At 38.1% G+C, this 19,620-nt stretch overlaps 1 protein-coding gene across 1 annotated transcript in view; it reads right to left on the bottom strand.

Annotated features, from left to right (window-relative positions):
• Window positions 1-19,620, bottom strand: part of LOC124788265 (anamorsin homolog) — a 46,534-nt gene that overhangs the window by 6,910 nt on the left and 20,004 nt on the right. The window contains exon 2 of the mRNA XM_047255470.1: window positions 11,220-11,557. Coding sequence (XP_047111426.1) covers window positions 11,220-11,557 — 338 coding nt within the window. The remainder of the gene's footprint in view (window positions 1-11,219; window positions 11,558-19,620) is intronic.

The following is a 19,620-nucleotide window of genomic DNA, read 5'->3' as shown; positions in this document are numbered from 1 at the left end:
GTTAATGGAATAAATTTAGACAGGTGTACAGATCAGAATAATCTTTTACATATATCAAGCTTTCTACATTCATCACCTGCTTCTTCTGGAAGTTCCCCAGTCCCCTATTACTACAAATGTGTGTCCTGTCTTTTCTGCCTTATCCTCTCTTTCATGCTACCATTTATCTCTCTTATTACAACCTTATCCATCAGTATACTATTTGTGTCCAAATTTACCTAAAACGTGCATCAGCCCCTTCTCTACTACATGATATGAACCATTTACCTCATTCTCCTTCTCGTGCACTGCTGCAGCTTTCCAACATTTTGCAGTAATTTGTTGACCAAGACAAGTCTGTGACCATATAATGACAATGAGGCACCAATTTCTGGTATGTTGGTTGAAGTAATGAAAGAGACCTGATAGAGCTGCAGCTTACACACATACAAAGCACATCTCTTCTACAGTTGCATTGAAATGGCTACATAATACATCATTTTATCAATGTCTATAGGACTGTGGACTTGTGGAAAGGTGAAAATTTATGATGCTTGGACTTTGACATCTCTGCTTTCCAGAAGCTAACTTAATATATGTTTAAAATAATAAGTTATTGTAAAAAGGAAGCAATTTAAATACCTGTTAAGCTAACAGTCAGCTATAAATTTGTATAGGAAAATTGACAGATATATGATAAAACCATTGCAAGATATACAAGAGAGGTAAAATATCCTTAGACTTCAAGAACAATGTAATAATTCCAGTTCTAAAAGAGGCAGGTGTTAACAGGTTTGAATATGTTACCAAATTGTTGATGTAATAAGCCTGTCAAAGTCAAAGCTGTTTAATGCACACTTGTGAGGAGGCACTCAATTCGTTATAAGCTGGTTTGAATCCTGATGGTGGATGACATTTTCATTGCCAATATCTGGCCAGCAAGGAGAAGAGAGGCTGTTGCGTAAGGTTCCTGATCACCAGTCTTTGTGCCAATGTTCTGGATTAAATTCCAAACCTCTCTGCAGTGCCTCATGAACTGAGGACATGTGACACAGTTGATGGTGATCCATCAGTCCGATAGGGACACTAACCTCGGCAACCCCCATGGTGTTACTTGAGAGGACTAGGTCATGTGCCGGCACCAGGTTTCACCCCATTCCCTTCTCTCATCATCATCATCATCATCATCATCCAACACAAATACAACACTAAACTATACATCCTTCCATTATACTCACCTCCACTCAACAAATACACATATGACAACTCCAATGTTTCTACAAGGAAAGGGGCAAATGTGCACCTGACAAGCAGTTGAACACAGCCTGTGGGATATCCCAGTCAACAATGCCATATGAAATTTACATTTTTAAGTTAATAAGTTACGCTTGCAAAATACTGACATGACTTTTTTTTTAACAAAAAATGGAAAAACAGGCAGTAACCATCTCGGGGAAGATCTGTTTGGGTTCCAGAGAAATTTAGGAACATGTGAAGCAATACTTTCACTATGATCATACAATGTAAACTTTCACGGCCGGTATTGTCTTCACTTAAAACTTCCGGGCTGATAGGCTGTAGTCGAAGTATAAAACTCTCTCCTGATGTTTCGTCTCCGACTGCGGGAGCCATCCTCGGAGGTAAAGCAGCGCCGGCGAACGGCGCTGCTTTACCTCCGAGGATGGCTCCCGCAGTCGGAGACGAAACATCAGGAGAGAGTTTTATACTTCGACCACGGCCTATCAGCCCGAAAGTTTTAAGTGAAGACTTTCACTATGATCTATCTTAGAACAAATGCCAAAATAAGCAAACCTATTGTTCATAGCACTTGCAGATTTACAGAAATATGCAGACAATATTGACTGGAATATATTCTTGACAATTATGAAAATACTATGGATAAAATACAGGGAGTCAAAGATTATTTACAACGTCTACAGAAAGCAGACTGCTATTATGAGTCACAAGATGTGAAAAGAAGCACTAGATGAGAAGGGAGTGATACATGATTGTATATTTCTCTGCCTGATTTTACTCAATCTGTACATTGAGCAAGGAGTACAGAAATGAAAGAACTTTGTGAAAGAAAAAATTTGGAGAAGGAATTCAAGTTTAGGGAGAAAAACAAAAACCTTTAGCTTTCCTGATGAAATCATAATGCTATCAGAGAGTGCAAAAACCATGGAAGCGCAGTTCAACAGATTGATTGGTTGGTTTGTTTAAAAGAGGAGGGGGGATAGTGGGGGGGGGGGGGGGGGGGGGGGAGACACACACAAACTGTGAGGTCACCAGTCCCTTGTTCCTGGTAAAATAATTACACAAAGGAAAGAAGAAAAAAAGGAGACGTACAGCACAATAACAGGAGAAAGGAAGAACCAGAAGAACGTCAGAAGAACAACCAATACTACTATGGACAAAACAGGAAAAGAAAACCAGAGAGAGAAGCAAGAAACTGGTAGAAGGGGTAAAAAAAATGAGAGCAGATGACAATGGCTGGCCGACCACAAGAATAAAAAGGAAAAGCCAACCACTCTGCGACTCATTAAAACATCCACCCTAAAAGCATTAGAGTGGAGAACACAAAGGGATAAAGAACATGCGCTAAAACTTATATAGAATGATAAAACCCATCGTCACGTATAAAACGTAAAACTAAATTAGCCGATGAGGCGTTATCAGCTAAAATTAATGGTAATAAGTCCGGTAACTGAAGAGTCCATCGCAGGGCAGCCAAAGAAGGGCAGCTCACCAAGATATGGGTCACTGTCAGCCGGGCGCTGCACCGACACTGAGGTGGGTCATCACGGCACAGGAGATAATCGTGTGTCACTCAAACGTGGCCAATGCGGAGCCGACAGAACCACAGAGTCCCTGCGAGAGGCTAACATGGAGGGCTGCCACACATTTGTAGTCTCCTTAATGGTACACAGTTTGTTGTGCATGCTGAGGTTATGCCATTTCGTCTCCCAAAGCCGCAAAACCTTGATGTGTAGTACTGAACGCAGGTGAGTTGCAGAGAAGCTGACCACCATAAGCGGTATCCGCATAGCCTGTTTGGCCAACCCGTTGGCAAGTTCGTTGCCTGGGATTCCAACATGACCTGGGGTCCAGATAAACACCACTGAACGACTGGACTGTTCCAGGGCATAGATGGACTCCTTGATGGTCACTACCAAAGGATGATGAGGGTAGCACTGGTCGATAGCTTGTAGGCTGCTCAAGGAGTCAGTACACAGAAGAAACGACTCCCCATGGCATGAACGGATATGCTCAAGAGCACGAGATATAGCCACCAGCTCGGCAGTGAAAACACTGCAACCATCTGGCAAGGAATGCTGTTCGATATGTCCTCCATGGACATAAGCGAAGCCGATGTGAGCATCAGCCATCAACCCGTCGGTGTAAACCACTTCGTGTCCTCAGTACATGTCAAGAATCAAGAGGAAGGGGCAGCGGAGAGCCACAGGGTTAACTGAGTCCTTAGGGCCATGTGAAAGGTCCAGGCAAAGCTGCAGCCTAGGTGTACACCAAGGAGGTGTACATGAATGGACCTCAAGTGTATATGGTAAAGGCAAGGACTCCAGTTCGGAAAGAAGGGATCAGACACGAACTGCAATTGGCAGCCTTGACCTGGGCCGCCGATGCAAGAGTTGAACCGCCGTGGGTGGGAAAAGGAGACAGTGATTCGGATGCACAGAAGAACTACGAACGTGTGGAACGAAACTAGCCAGCAGTTGTGCACACCTAACCTGCAATGGAGGGACTCCAGCCTCCACAAGGATACTGGTCACCGAACTTGTCCTAAAAGCTCCTGTCGCTAGGCGAACGCCCCAGTGGTGCACTGGGTTGAGTAAACGCAATGCTGAGGGAACCGCCTGACCATAAACCAAACTCTCATAGTCAAGGCAGGTTGAACAAGGGCTCTGTAGAGCTGCAGCAGCGAAGAGAGATCTGCACCCCAGTTGGTGTTGCTCAGGCAGCAGAGAGCATTGAGGTGCTGCCAGCACTTCCACTTCAGCTTACAAAGGTGAGGAAGCCAAGTCAATTGGGTGTCAAAAACCAGTCCTAAGAATCGATATGTCTCCACTACCGTCAGTGGATCATCATTAAGGTAAAGATCTGGTTATGGATGAATGGTAGGATGCCGACAGAAGTGCATAACACACGACTTTGCAACCAAAAACTGCACCTTGTGGATGGCTCCCTGTAGGCGTTGCTCAGCAATACCTGAACTGGTGGATCAGTATGAAATGCAGAAGTCTGTCTGCATACAGAGAAGGTGAGACGGAGGGCCTCAACAGCTGCTGCTAGACTGTTAATGGCCACTAAAAATAGAGACACTCAATACATATCCAGGACCCCATTCTCCTGGACATGGGGGTAACTATGGGAAGCACCGACTTGGACATGGAAAGTATGAAGAGACAGGAAATTTCGGAAAAAAATCGTGAGCGGGCTTCAGAGACCCCATTCGTATAATGTGGCAAGAATATCATGTCATCAGATGGTGTCATACGTTTTTCGTAAATCAAGAAAGAAGGCAACCAGGTGTTGGCGTCTGGAAAAGGCTGTTTGGATAGCAAACTCAAGCGACAGAAGATTGCCAGCAGTAGAGCGACCCTGGCGGAAGCCACCCTGACATAGAGCCAGTAGGCCATGTGACTCCAGAAGAAACCTGGGAAGGGAGTGACCCAAGAGACCCCTTCCTAACTAGAGGAGCCGAAGATGACTTACACTTCTCCAGTTCAGAAGTGGGGACTGATATCACTGATGGTTGGGGAGGGGGGTGGGGAGTGTTGCTCCAGAAGTAGATGGTGCGGGAGCAACAGGGAGAGAAGTGTCCCCCACCATCAAAGGGGCAGGTGGAATCTTCTGGTTCTGAGAGGCGATAGGAATGCGAGGAAGTGATGGGGCAACAACTGTTCTCGTAGCACCAGCGTAGGAGGTGGTCATAGCCACAGGATGTAGGTGTTCAAATTTCCTCTTAGCCTCAGTGTAGGTCAGTCAGTCCAGGGTCTTATATTCTACGATTTTCCTCTCTTTCTGTAAAATACTGCACTCTGGCGAGCAAGGTGAATGATGCTCTCCGCAGTTGATACAGATGGGAGGTGGGGCACATGGAGTATTGGGATGTGATGGACGTCCACAATCTCGACATGTGATGGAAGTACAGCGGGAAGACATATGGCCGAACTTCCAGCATTTAAAGCACAGCATCGGGTGAGGGATATATGGTTTAAAATCACAGTGGTAGACCATCACCTTGACCTTCTCAGGCAATGTGTCACCCTCGAAGGCCAAGATGAAGGACCGGTGGCAACCTGATTATCCGTCAGACCCCGATGGACGCGCCGGACGAAAGGAACACCTCACCGCTCTAAATTGGTGCGCATCTCATTGTCAGACTGCAAAAGAAGGTCCTGGTGGAATATAATACCCTGGACCATGTTTAAGCTCTTATGGGGTGTGATGGTAACAGAAGCATCCCCCAACTTGTCACAAGCGAGTGGGCAGAGGATGCTGTTTTTTATCAAGATTGACCCAGAGCGTATTTTGGACAAGCCCGCCACCTCCCCAAACTTGTCATCCAAATGCTCCACAAAAACTGAGGCTTCATGGACATGAAGGATTCCCCTCAACTGTCGTACATACAAGGTACCGAGGCGAATAAGCTTCTCTGCCATCCTTAGCCTGGTGTTGCTCCCATGGTGTGGCCAGGGAGGGGAATGATTTTGGGTCATTTTCTTAGCATTGAAGTTAGACTTTACCCACTTAAGAGACTGCTGGCAGTGGACCACCAGCAAGAGATGACGTACTACGCTTCATGGCGTGTCATCTGCCATGATGCCACCCACTCCGACCAGGGGCCCTCCAGACAGGCGCCACCCAGCCTCAGCAAGGGCCATCAGGCAGGATGGCCATTGCCGAGAGTCCTGATGCCCCAGGGAGATTGGTATCTACTTCATGGCATACATGGGGAGTTAACGGCACAGGCATGAGCAGAGGGTTCCCTGTGTTGTCAGGGGGCTACAACCTACAGGGTACATGGCGGCCCCACCACAATGGACTGGATACCGTGCTGGATATAAGATGCTAAGCAGCCCATGGTCATCGTCAGCGCAGAAAGCGACACTGCATAGTGCATGGTGGAAAATGCACCCAGGAAGGTGTCCTCGCCCAAGAGAAGGAGAATGAGCGGGACTGCATTGCGACGACAAGAAAGTGGGCTAAAGATCTCAATGCACAATGGACATGATGCACCATGTAAGGCCTCCTTCACCAATTGGCTTGCTCTTCGGGAAAATTTAGAAAGATGGAGGTCAAATCCGACAGGGGATCATCACAAAAACCAAAACGTGTGAGACTCCTTTTAGTCGCCTCTTACAACAGGCAGGAATACATCAGGCCTATTCTAATCCCAGGACCCGCAGGGGGGTTGTTGACCAGAATAGACAGTGTTCTTGAAAGGAAGATGGAAATAAACAAAAGCAAAACAAGGATAAAGGAATATTGTCAAATTAAATCAGGCAATATTGAGGGAATCAAATTAGGAAATGAGACACTAAAAGTAGCATATAAGTTTCATTATTTGGGCAGTAAAATAACTGAGGATGGCTGAAATGGTGAGGTTATAAAATACAGACTGCCCATAGCACAAAAAGCATTTCTAAAACACATAGAATATAAAGTTCAGGAAGTCTTTCCTGAAGCTATTTCTTTAAAAATATAGCCTCATACAGAAGTGAAACATGGCCTATAAGCAGTTCCGAACTGGGGAGAAAAGAAATTTATGTCACAACTTGACAAAAAGAAGGACTCGATTTGAAACTCCCTTCCAGTGCAAACTCCACTGCAGTGTGAAACTTCAGTGTGGAAGAGGTCAGTTGACAGGACACATCCTAAGGTATGAAGGAATCATCAGTTTGGAAATGGAGGGAAGTGTGGGAGGTAAACATTGTGAAGTAACATGTTCTAAAACTGATACAACTAAAATTTTTGTAAAAGTGATACATCTAGTCTATTTATAAAAGAAAGACACCCATCACAAATGTTCCTACCATTTTTTAACCTGGACTGTTTAGGATTAATGATAATATTATGAAATGGAAAGACTGTTACTCACCATACAGCAGAGAGGTTGATCTGGCCCCAGCAGCCAGAGACAGTAGTTGTGTGTGTGTGTGTGTGTGTGTGTTTTTTTTTTTTTTTGGCTGTTTCGAAAGACGACCTTCTGGCCGAAAGCTTACATGTTTAGTAGCTTTTTGTTGTGCCTATCTGTGACTCAGCATGTCTGCATAAGGTGAGAAGCAATCTTTCCCTTTCATAATATTGTCATTATTCCATCTCGGATTTTGCACTATTTAGGATTGGTCAGTTATAATTTGTTATTTTATTAAAGACTTCACATTTCAGGTAAAAAATACTTTTGACAAAGGCCACTTTGGGATTGAAAATAAATACACACAAATATAGAACATTTATCAGAATACAGACTTTCTATCTAACAACTTTGTGTTGCATGCACAGAAAATTGTGTTTTGTCTGCTGGATTATTCAGTAGTGTCACAGTGGTTACCTGGAGATATTTACAGTGAAACCACCGTTTTAAGTTTTCACGTGGTCCAGACTTAAAAAAACACGAAACTGAGGAAAATGTTAAACCCCTCCCCAAAAAAAAATATTGGCAAAAACACATGTAACTGGCATACACGATTAAAAATTGCAATCCTTTCGAATACTCTATAGGAAATCTGTCTATGTGAAGGAAATTAAATGTACAGCACAATGTTTGTACAATAATTTGTGGTAAAGAATTTCATCAGTTCTTAAAAAACCACATGTGTAACAGCAAGTAAAAACTCGTCAAAAAATTAAATTTGGTATCTGGGTACAAGAGAATCAAGCTATTTCCTGATGTGCTACGACCCCAAATTATATGTTCAAAACACAAGTTTTTGAGAGATCATCCTTTGTGCTAACCCAGAAAAAAGCAAAATCTGATGAACATGTTGAATTAAACAAGAAACATTACAGCGGCTATGTGGTTAAACCAAAAGCATAAATTCAGATATCTGCTTAATGACAAATTTTACCACCATTGCCGTTATTGTTTAAGGCTTTCCTTATGAGCCACACTTCATATGCTCACCACCATTAAAGTGTTATTTTAGTCTTGACGAAAAAAACAGACAACTGAAAAAATGAGTTTACTTTCTCATCTGATGTTACAAACTTATTAGAAATTGGCTCAGTGAATTTTTGTACACTGTGAAAAACATTAATTTGAAAGAAAGCTCAGGTGCTACAGTTTCATGTACTGGCCTGGTCTGGAACATTTCATGTCGATTGTCTTGTTCTTCCATTACTACTGCAACCTAGCAGTAGCTGTATCATAACTGCACAGTGAAGCTAGATGTTGCAAGTTATGCTAGCAGCACCGATCGTGGATTACATAAGCATTTCCTCTCTCACGTCTCCCCTCTCCACAACAACCCAAAATATTCCCTTAACTCCTCCTCCTCCTCCTCCTCCTCCACCACCACCCACCACCACCACCACCACCACCACCACCCACCTGGGGTGTGAACCATCTGTCTTTCGTGCCACTTATAACTTGTTGAGGCACATCAAATGTTAACAGGAGGAAAATGGAATGAAGCCAAGCGAGACATCGAGTAAGAACTCAGAATCGAGGTAAACCTTACTAGGAACAAATGTAAAATCAGGTAATTTTTTGCATTGATCTTACGGGTTTTTCAGAGGAACTATGAATTTATGGTGTAGAATCGCAAGAAACTTATAATTGGAGAACTCAAAGTTCCACTGTATTAAGCAGTAAGTAAAATGCTTGAATATGATCCACTCTGTTCCAAAATATTATGTAGTTGATTCCTGAAAGTGATACACAAATTTATCATCATTCAGTTCTATAGACCGAAATATGTGCATCTAGCTTCTGTTCGTAATAATGCAGCAGTTTTTGTACTGTATTTCTTGCTATCACTGACACTAGAGCACCAAACAATATAGACTCTGCTAGGTCTTCATCTTATTAGTTATGCACTAGATTCTGAGGTGGATGCACATGGTCTTATTCAAGCATTAGACGGAGGAAGAAAATTTTAAAGTGTTATTCATCTTGAGTCTCAGCTATAGGTAAGTAGTGGTTACACTCTAAATGCCTGGATGATACTGATCCCTATGAAGAGTTCATGCCAGATGCTATTGTAATGGCTGGGTGGAGGAGATAATATCTTTGTTAAATTTCTAGGAGAAAAGAGGAATTCATACAGCTGCAAATTGTCTGCCCAATACATAAAGTACTGAAAAATACCTAGCACGTTCTGTCTCTACAGTCTGTGCATAAGGGCAAATTAGTTTTTAAATTAAACAAAAAAGATATTTATCTTGCCAGTAACAGGGATGTATAGGGAAACTGCCAATTACTGGGGGGGGGGGGGGGGGGGGGGGGGCAATACAGTGATTCTCTTTTTGTGTATATCTTATTTCTGTATTACTCTAATATATTAAGTATAATTGTAAACTGTCCATACCTGTTGTTGGTTGAATGTTATATTATTGAAACAGAAAAAACAAATTTTTGTAGTTCACTCTCCTGTTGTTCGTTTCATGCTGTAATTATGCTAGAAATATTCTCCAAAGAAATATGCCAATTATAGACGCGCATTAGTTTTTGAGTTTTCCATCTCATTTCAGTGTATATTAGAATATCAAATGTGTATTGTATTTTGGACCAGCCATATAATATTTAAAATTTTTAGTACATAAAAATGTTTATTTTTTCTAGCCCACCATTTTAACTAAAGAAAATTAAATACACGGTAATTTTAAAACATCTTGCTCTCCCTAACCTATACAAATGCCTAACATACGCTACTTTTTTAAAAAACATATTCAGATGAATTTTATGATTTTGTGTAATTTTTTCAGTAACCTTACAGTATTGTTGTAAAATTCCCAGGAATTTAAAATCAAAGAAATATTCCCAAAATCCATAAATTCCTGGGAATTTATGATTAATTAGCAAGATAGCTCAAAAAACTGTTAATAGGTAAAAGCAGTAATTATATGGTTAAATCTTGTATGGGTCTGGACTTAACCTCCTTGTTAGAAACACACATTTTTTGGTTTTCAATGTTTTAAATATCAAAGAATTAGCCCTCGAACTGCCAAGCATCGACATTTATGACTCTTACTTTTCCTAGAACTGCCAAGTCAAAATAATCAACCTTTAGAAAAACTGAGTTTGTAATATTGATATGCCAGCTAGTAACTTAAGTTACTAAAATACACAGGGAAGTTTTGTTTATTCAATCTGTCAAGTTTTCCGTTGGCATTGGAGGTATTTTAGGCTATAAAGTTTATTTTAAACTCGTGCAAATTCTGTAAACATTAGTCATTGAAAATGATATTTCGGGGAAATATTATACGAATAAACTGCCCAAGATTTACGATTTACTTGAAAATACAAATGACTTTATTCACATAGAACATGGTAATAATATTAATTAACAAGTCTAAAGTGAAAATGATCACGATATTTCGGAAAATAAATTTATAAATCACAATTCATCACATGAAATGAGGAGTCTTTGAATTCTGACAGTGAAACACGTATAGTCATTTGTTTGGAAAAATTAAAAAATACTACAGATAACGGCCAGTTGAGAATTACACCTTCAGAGAAATATTTTGTAAGTTTAGGATTCATTCAGAGAAATGTGGAGTTTCAACTTGCCTAAAAAATAGTAGGCCTAGCGAATATTTTAAATTATTTTTTCCATCAGACTTACGATAAATGTGTTTTTCACGGGATTTGCATGGAAATTAATGAATGGAATGATAAATCTTCGATTAAAATGTATGAATTTACTTAGTTAACCTAGTTTTAAGGTTCTTAACCGTTAATACGTGTTAAAACATTCAAAATCTAAAAATTTTCATAAATTCCTAATTTCTGGGATTCTTCCTGGGCCAAAGAAATATTGCCAGCAATATTCCCATTTTATAAGCTCCCTCCCACTGGGAATATACCCGGCCCACATCACTACCTACAGGGAGACAACTGTATGAATATGGTAAGCAGTTTCAATGGACGTACACTGCAAGAGTTTCTCAGAGAATAACAGGCTTGCACAAAATAAAACAGTGTAGAAGGCTGAATTAAACCACTCACTAGGAAGACGACAACAACAACAACAACAACATGGCACAATTACCTCAAAATCCGGTTTATAACACTGAACTTCTACAACGCAGAAATCATCAGTCTCATGTAAAAGATCCTTGATTAATTGCTTTTCATCATTGGTGAGTTCAATAGTCCTGAAATCTGACAAGTTTTTTAAGCCAGCAATTTTCAGTTCACTGCGCAGTTTCTCTTTGCTTATTAGTGCTTCTGACTGCATGCCAATGTTTACAGGTTCTTGTAAGATTAGGATGCCCTGTGGTTTCAGAATGCGGATAATCTCTTCTAAGATTTGAAGCCTGTGCCTCACTGTCTGAGGAAATGTAACTCCCGATAACACTGCATCAAACGATGATGTTGGATAAGCAGCTGAAATGAAACAACATATTCATCAGCCAGAAATAAAAATGGAAAAGAACAGGATTTAAATAATTAACTATGACTTTAAAAAAATATTATGTATTTTTCACGAGTAAGGAGTGAGTTAGTTTCATATTCCATGGATCATTTTACATTCACATCACAAATTAATTCATAAATATGCCTACATGCTAAACATTTTTAAGTTTTCTTTTTTATTTATCTACCTTTTTTTTAACTACACAGATGTGAGTTAGTAATTCCTACTCACCACTTTTTACAATTATTAGAAATTATTCTATTGATTAGGAGTTGTCACAGAGAAATTTTCTGTTTGTTTCCAAATTTCACCTTGCTGTCTGTCAGGCATTTTATGTTACTGTATAAGTGATCAAAAATTTTGTAGCACCATTGTGCATCCCTTTTGTGCTAAGACAGTCTGGAAATAGTCATCACATTGTATGTGGTGGGAAGCACTGTTAATCATTAATTATTTGCTTTCATACAGTGGTAAGTCATGAAGGGCATGAAGAGAATTGGAACAGTTGTGGAGTATTAAGTGTGAATCTATTTTTCGAACTATTAGTTCTTTAGTGCCGATGTCAGCTAGGACCGTTCTTCATGAAGGAGGAAAAAAATGTAAAGGTTAATTTTGGGAGGTTATACAAAAATTGTCTGTTTAGAATCTAGATTGTAGGTTGTACTGGGGCCAATTCAGTGATGGTTGCTTGATCATTTTTAAATATTTTAATTTTTTTTATATGTAATTGCCCTATATTTGAGAAGGTCAAAACAGTTTTTAAAATAATTTATCTTGCACCTTTACTGGATGGCGGCCATTTTTATTTGTAGGTGCATGATGATTTTTTCAGTCTGGAGACATGAAGCGAACATTTTAATCTCTCTGCACTGGGTTAAGGGGCTCCGGAAAGGCTCAAAAATCATGAAAAGTTCAATTTTTACTTTTTTGCATTTTCTGAATCTGCAGACCATTACATTTTAATAGATATATAATTTATTCAATTCTGAAGACTACAACTATTTTTAAATTTTTTTTGAAATGTGTTCTACATGAGCGTGACCCACTGTGGCGCTGTTAAACTGCTGTCAAATGGTGTTATTATTAACGTCCGTGTTCATCAGGTACATTTTAGTGATGTGAGATAAAGTATGTGTTGTGGCTAACCTGTGATGGTTCAATATATATCGCTGGTGTAATTGTCGATTGTTTCATGTTTATTTACTCTGTCGTTATCTCGAAAATATTCGTAATTAATTCTGTTTTCTTGAGTCTCCTGTTTTGTTGAAGTATAATAATGAGTAAAAGTAAAGTTATTAGAAATCCTCTGAAGGCTTTTAAGAAAAGGAGAAATGTTGGAAAGCCAAAGGTATGTGTTATTACTGTAAACAATAAAGACGATGACCAAGTGAATGAACCTAACCTCTCAAGTACACCTGCCCATAGCAGTCAAAGTGGGAAAGAAAATACTTTGCAGAAGAAGCTTGGTTCAATGAGTGAAAACTATGAATGTTTTATGGGCGAATCGGATTGTGAATGAAATATTTGATATGTCGATTCTCAAAGGAATTTTTTCAAACTGTGTAAGATGTATTCATTGTAGTGAAGTTGGTCTGGAACTCTCCATAATAAAGCACGTAGGACTTGCTAGTGAAATACAACTGAAATGTGATAAGTGTCATACATGACCACCTTTTGGAACAGTGTTGCAGTAACTGCAACTGAAGAAAATGGTAGCAAAATCTACGAACACAACAACGAGCGATGCTTGCTTTAGACAAGGAATGCCTTCGGGCTGCAGACAGGGCTGTAAAGAGTCTAGAAATACAAGCAAGAGTAAACAGGAGGAGGAACAAGAGGAAGCTGGAGGAGGAATTTGCAGAGGATGAAGATAATCCATCCTATGGACCTGGAATGCACTAAAAAGTTAATCCAATCTTTGTCGCTTGATTCCCAAAACTTTTATTTTCTCATACTAATTACATGTTTTCTAAGGATCTTCCAAACATATTTGTTTCAAACTTTCAGTAAATGTTACACAGAACCTTCTGCATAATTTAACACAGCCTTTTTCCAAAAAACTGTATATTTTTGAATATATAAATAAAAAATTGCAAAAAAATGTTGTGAATTTTCATTACAATTGAAAAAAAAATCATCTTTAATAACTGAACTAAAATTTTGTAAAATCCCTGTGTTAAGTTTTAGCCCATATCCCAATAAATAACCTGTAAAAAGTTCAACTTCCTACCTCAAATAGTTTGTGAGGAAATATGTACTTTGCCGGCCGAAGTGGCCGTGCGGTTAAAGGCGCTGCAGTCTGGAACCGCAAGACCGCTACGGTCGCAGGTTCGAATCCTGCCTCGGGCATGGATGTTTGTTATGTCCTTAGGTTAGTTAGGGTTTAACTAGTTCTAAGTTCTAGGGGACTAATGACCTCAGCAGTTGAGTCCCATAGTTCTCAGAGCCATTTGAACCATTTGAAATATGTACTTTATAAGCGTTATTTTAACATTGCAAGTATAGGGCGTTCCGGAGCCCCTTAAGTTACAACATCGCAATTGACATGATTGTTTTTAGAAAAGTGTCCCTATACAACACTGTCTATAACACAAAATACCCTAAACTCAAAAACAGCCAGTCAAAATGACCTCCAAAGTTTGCTATCCAAATTTTCAAAAATCCACTTTTTAGGCCTCCCCAAAAAACAAGGAATGTTTTATTTACGAGATTCCTTTTTTCCCCCTATTGTTAGACATCATACACTATTAGCCTCATACAGAGCAAGAACACTTACAAATGTTTCCTTAATTTTTTATTAATTTTTGAAATTTGAAAATTTGAATCATTCCATGTCAAATCAACACACATTAAATAAAAATTTTACCTCACCCTCTTAGATTTTGCTGAAAGTTGGTATACTTATAGTGGGTGCTGAAACTAAGAAAAATACCGAATTTCAATTTTTTACCTCAAACCATTCCTGAAATATGGTCATGTAAACTTTTCAAAAATTGGCCAAAAATGTGTGAACGGACTTTTTTTAAATTCTCCTAGGAGCTGTCCTAATTGAGCTAGAGAACTGGGAAAGGTGTCATTTTGCAGCATTTTTCATGCTCTTCCCAGTGATAGACAAAAAACATAGCTTCTAATTAATAACCTTTTTCAAATGGTAATTAATATTTTGATTTAATTTTTTTACAAAAGTACATAATTGGAAATTTTCAAAATATTTCAATAACTACTTCATACTGTTGTTAATCACATGGCAAAATATAAATGTGGGATGATGATGGGTTCATTGTTAAAAAAAATTTATTCCGGACTCTTGTTTTTCACTAACGGCTCTAGTTTGACCAAACTGACCTTTAAGGTAGTATGTCAGTAGAGGACCGTATACATGGGGCTTGATGTCTGTACAATAATTCAGAGACTGGAGCCATTGTTGAGATGATGTAGTCTGCATTGTTACTTTCTAAGGCTTTGTGTGCCTACAGCATTATTGTGTGCTGTGGTTTTAGTGCAAATCAATTGTTACCTCTGTGTTGACCAGTCTGTATCTATTATATTTAATAGTTCATTTTCAAGTAAATCTATACATTGAAGGACAGTTTATAAGTGGTTTTTGTATAAATATGGAACCAAGTAAAAAGTGCAGTGCTGTAAGAGTGCAGTGTTGTAATCCATTGAAGTCAAATCATTCTATTAGAGACAGAAAAAAACTGAGAAATGTCACAACATGGACGCCCAAATTATTTCCTCCAATACCAAGTGGTGCCAAGATTTGTGATAAATGTAGGAAAGATGTAACCAAATTGAAAAATACACCAGAGCCCATCAGTGATGAAAGTGTTGAAGAAGAATCTTCTGGATCAGCGATAATCATCCGAGACCAAGACCCTGACTTCACTCCAACTTCAGTAGCTGTTAAAACACTTAACACAACACTTCAAGAACTAGGTGAGTCCCCAATTGACAAGAGGAAACTAACATCTAGGCATTACGCCAAATCAAAAGTGAAGAAAATCTCATCAATGACACATAAACTTTTTGTTGCTCCTGCAACGTCTTCGTCAGATACTGATACTGATGAATCCGTTCTTGAAAATCTTAAAAGAAACTTTAAAAATTCTATAAGTAGAGCAAAAAAACTAATGATTCTTACAAGTTTACGTGAAAAGTGGAGTGTCAGGAAAATAATGAGGGAATTTAATGCTCCTGATTACATTGTTCGGCGGTCCAAAAAAATTTTGAAAGAGAAAGGATTCATGGAAGGTCCAAACCCAAAACCAGGGAAGTGTTTACCAACAGAAACTGTCAAAACTGTACATTCATTTTATGAAAATGATGAAGTTAGCAGGGCAATGCCAGGTATTAAAGATTATGTGACAATTACAGAAACAAGTGGAAATAAAACAAAAATATCAAAAAGACTTATTTTGTGTAACCTTAAAGAAGCTTACAAGCATTTTAAAGACAAGTTTCCTAACATAAAAATAGGTTTCTCTAAATCTGCTGAGTTGAGACCAAAACATTGTGTATTAGCTGGCCGGAGTGACACACACACTGTCTGCGCGTGCACAACTCACCAAAACATAAAATTAATGATAGAAAATGCCAAACTAAATACAGTAACAAACAGCAGCTTAAACAATTATAAGCAGTGCATTGCAAAAATGCTTTGCAACCCATCATCAGTTGATTGCAACATGGGAAACTGTGAATATTGCCCAGGAGAAACTGTCATACGTAAAATTTTTTAAGACTCTTTTCATGGAAACTTAATTGAACAAATTCAGTTCCGACAATGGATGTCAGTTGACCGATGTAATCTGGAAATTGTTCAGAAAACTTGTGAAGAATTCATAATTTATTTTGTAGTAAGATGTTGACTGAAGCTCAGAGTTTCCACTGGACAAGACAACAGATTACCATTCATCCTTTTGTTATATATTACAAACAGGAAGACAAAATTGAGAATATGAGCTTTGTCATTGTTTCTGATTGCCTGGAGCACAATACAACTGTGGTTTACACCTTTCAAAAGAAACTAATTTCATATCTAACAAATAAATTTCAAAAGATTCCAAAAAAGATATACTATTATTCTGACGGTTCTGCCGCTCAGTATAAAAATAAGAAAAACTTCCTGAACCTTTGCCTTCATGAGGAAGACTTCAACATAATAGCTGAGTGGCACTTTTCAGCCACAGCACATGGGACAGGGCCTTGTGATGGAGTAGGAGGTTCAGTAAAGAGACTAACAGCTCGTGCAAGTTTGCAAAGGCCATACCAAAATCAGATCCAAACCGCACAAGATCTATTTGAGTGGGCAGTAGATAATATCACAAATGTTGATTTTGCATATTCCACTCAAGAAGACTACGCTGCTTCAGAAATATTCTTAAAAAGCCGACTTGAAGAGGCATTGACAATCAAAGGAACACAGCAATTTCACACTTTCATTCCCAACACTACATCAAAATTAATAGTCAAATACTTCTCAAGTGATATGCAGAGTTGGGAGAGGGAAGTAACTACATCATCAGACAAACTGAAGTTACAAGATGTATCAGGCTATGTCACCACTGTATATGGCAGAAACTGGTGGCTAGGGTACATTTTAGAAAAAAACGAAGAACTTGATGAAGTGAAAAAACTTTTTTTCATCCACGTGGACCAGCTAAGTCATTCTCTTATCCTGCACATGCAGATGTCCTGTGGGTGTCAGTTGTGGATGTTGTCACAAAAGTGAATCCATTTACTCCGACAGGGAGAACATACATTCTTAATGAAAGTGATGTAAACCAAACCCAGTCAGCTTTATTAAAATGTAATACGTGAAGTTCCAAGACAATTTATTGGGAAACTGCTTTCAACTCAAAACTTAATTTTTGTCTCAGGTTAGTGTTAATGTATATTTTATAGAAAGTTGTTTCAAATTATTGTTAGTACCTATTGTGTTAAATTTAGCTATGTACAGATACCTGTTACTCAAAAACAAGCATTACATATTTAATTTGTTTAATAGTTCCATTTCAAACATCATGGACCAGAACTATTATGTAAATACTTGTACTTATTCATACTTTATTTCAGTTTGTAGTTAAATGCTCAATTTCTTGTTTTTGTTATATTGGTTAATATACTGTTAGTGAAGTTGTATGAAATTAAAATAAGCAATCAACTTAATTATAAAATATGCTGATTAGTTTTGGTTTAATAAGGTGATGTTTTGATATTTCTAATACTTTTTTTGCTTACCTTTCAGTATATTTTAAAGAAATTCCTGTTTGTTAAAGGTCAATTTGGTCAAACTAGGGCCGTTAGTGAAAAACAAGAGTCCGGGATAATTTTTTTTCAACGATGAACCCATCATCATCCCAGATTTATATTTTGCCGTGTGATTTAAAACAGTGTGAAGTAGTTATGGAAATATTTTGAAAATTTTCAATTATGTACTTTTTGTAAAAAAAATTAAAATTAAATCAAAATATTAATTAGTATTTTGAAAAAGGTTATTAATTAGAAGCTATGTTTTGTTGTATATCCCTGGAAAGAGCATGCACAATGCTGCAAAATGACACCTTTCCCAGTTCTCTAGCTCAATTAGGGCAGCTCCTAGGACAATTTAAAAAAAGTCCATTCACACATTTTTGGTTGGTTTTTGAAAAGTTTACATAGCCATATTTCAGGAATGATTTGAGATAAAAAAATTGAAATTTGGTATTTTTCTTAGTCTCAGTGCCCACTACAAGTATACCAACTTTCAGCAAAATCTAAGAGGATGTGGTAAAAAAGGTGTGTTGATTTGACATGGAATTACTCATTTTTGTAAAGTTTGGGGTTAGTTATCTCAAGTGGGACTGAATATAAAAATATGATTTTTGCACAGTTTGTACACCTATATGATAGCAACATACTGTAAAAATTTCTGACTGTGAACAAAGATATGAATTTTTGAAAACGAGGAAATAATTCACATTACTCTACAAATGATCTTACGGTTGTTGCCTATTTAAATGGTTTATTGTTTCAGTGCAATAAAATTTAATTGTGACATATATTTAGTTAACACTATCACCCAATATTCATTTGATTTATTTATTTTCAATAACACAATATTAAACAATAGGAGCTTTCGCTTTTGTTCTATGGGAATAAAAATGCCCATTTATATTTAGGTTTATTGTCAATTAAGAAGTACATTATTGCTGGGTGTGGCATTGTTGTAGTCAGTCTGTTGTGAAACCTCTGTTAGAGTGGATGTACATACTTCATCGAGAGTGTAGAACATGTTATGTGCTTTGTTATGTGTGTAATTTGTAATTAATTTTGAGAAATTAACTGGAATGCAATAACATGGATGAACAGTGCTCTGTTGAACAGATTGCAAGTGAAGTGTCTCACAAAACAGTTCACAGTTCAGTTTCAAAAAACTTGAAAAATGTCAATGACTTTGTTGAAGTTAGACAAACTTTGTTTAAATTTTGAGTAAGTTGTTCTGTAGCATCAGTGTGTGAGTATCATGAGGAGGAATATATTCTGAAGTACAACCACATTTTTGGAAGAAAGTGCTGTGATCCACTTAAAGTTCATAAAAACCCTATTACTAAAGGTTTGAGGGAAATAAAACTTGAACATTTGTCCTTGTTATGTGAGAGTGAAACAGCTTCCCAAGTGCAACGCAATGCGATTGTTGGAAATTCCCTGTGCCCAAATTGTTACTCAAAAATGTTTGTTGTGAATCCAGAACCAGAATCGTATAACCTTATTAATGACATTTATATTCCTAATGAGGTAGTTGTTAGCATATTGGATTTTGCTTGCTCTAAATTAAACGTATCTCCTGCTTTGAAAATAATAAAATTAAGAAGCAGAAAAAGAAAAGCACCTGATGAAAATAAGGTAAAACAATTTTCAGACAAAATTAGAAAAGACTTGGAATCATGCTTTAATAATACAGATACCAACATTATTTCTGAAGAAGAAGAAGAAGAAGAAGAAGAAGAAAACATACCACCAGCATCATGTGACACTGAATTTGAGCTTA

The sequence above is a fragment of the Schistocerca piceifrons genome, chromosome 3 (assembly GCF_021461385.2).
Source record: "Schistocerca piceifrons isolate TAMUIC-IGC-003096 chromosome 3, iqSchPice1.1, whole genome shotgun sequence".
Lineage (NCBI taxonomy): Eukaryota > Metazoa > Arthropoda > Insecta > Orthoptera > Acrididae > Schistocerca > Schistocerca piceifrons.
This window is presented reverse-complemented; position numbering and strand designations above follow the sequence as displayed.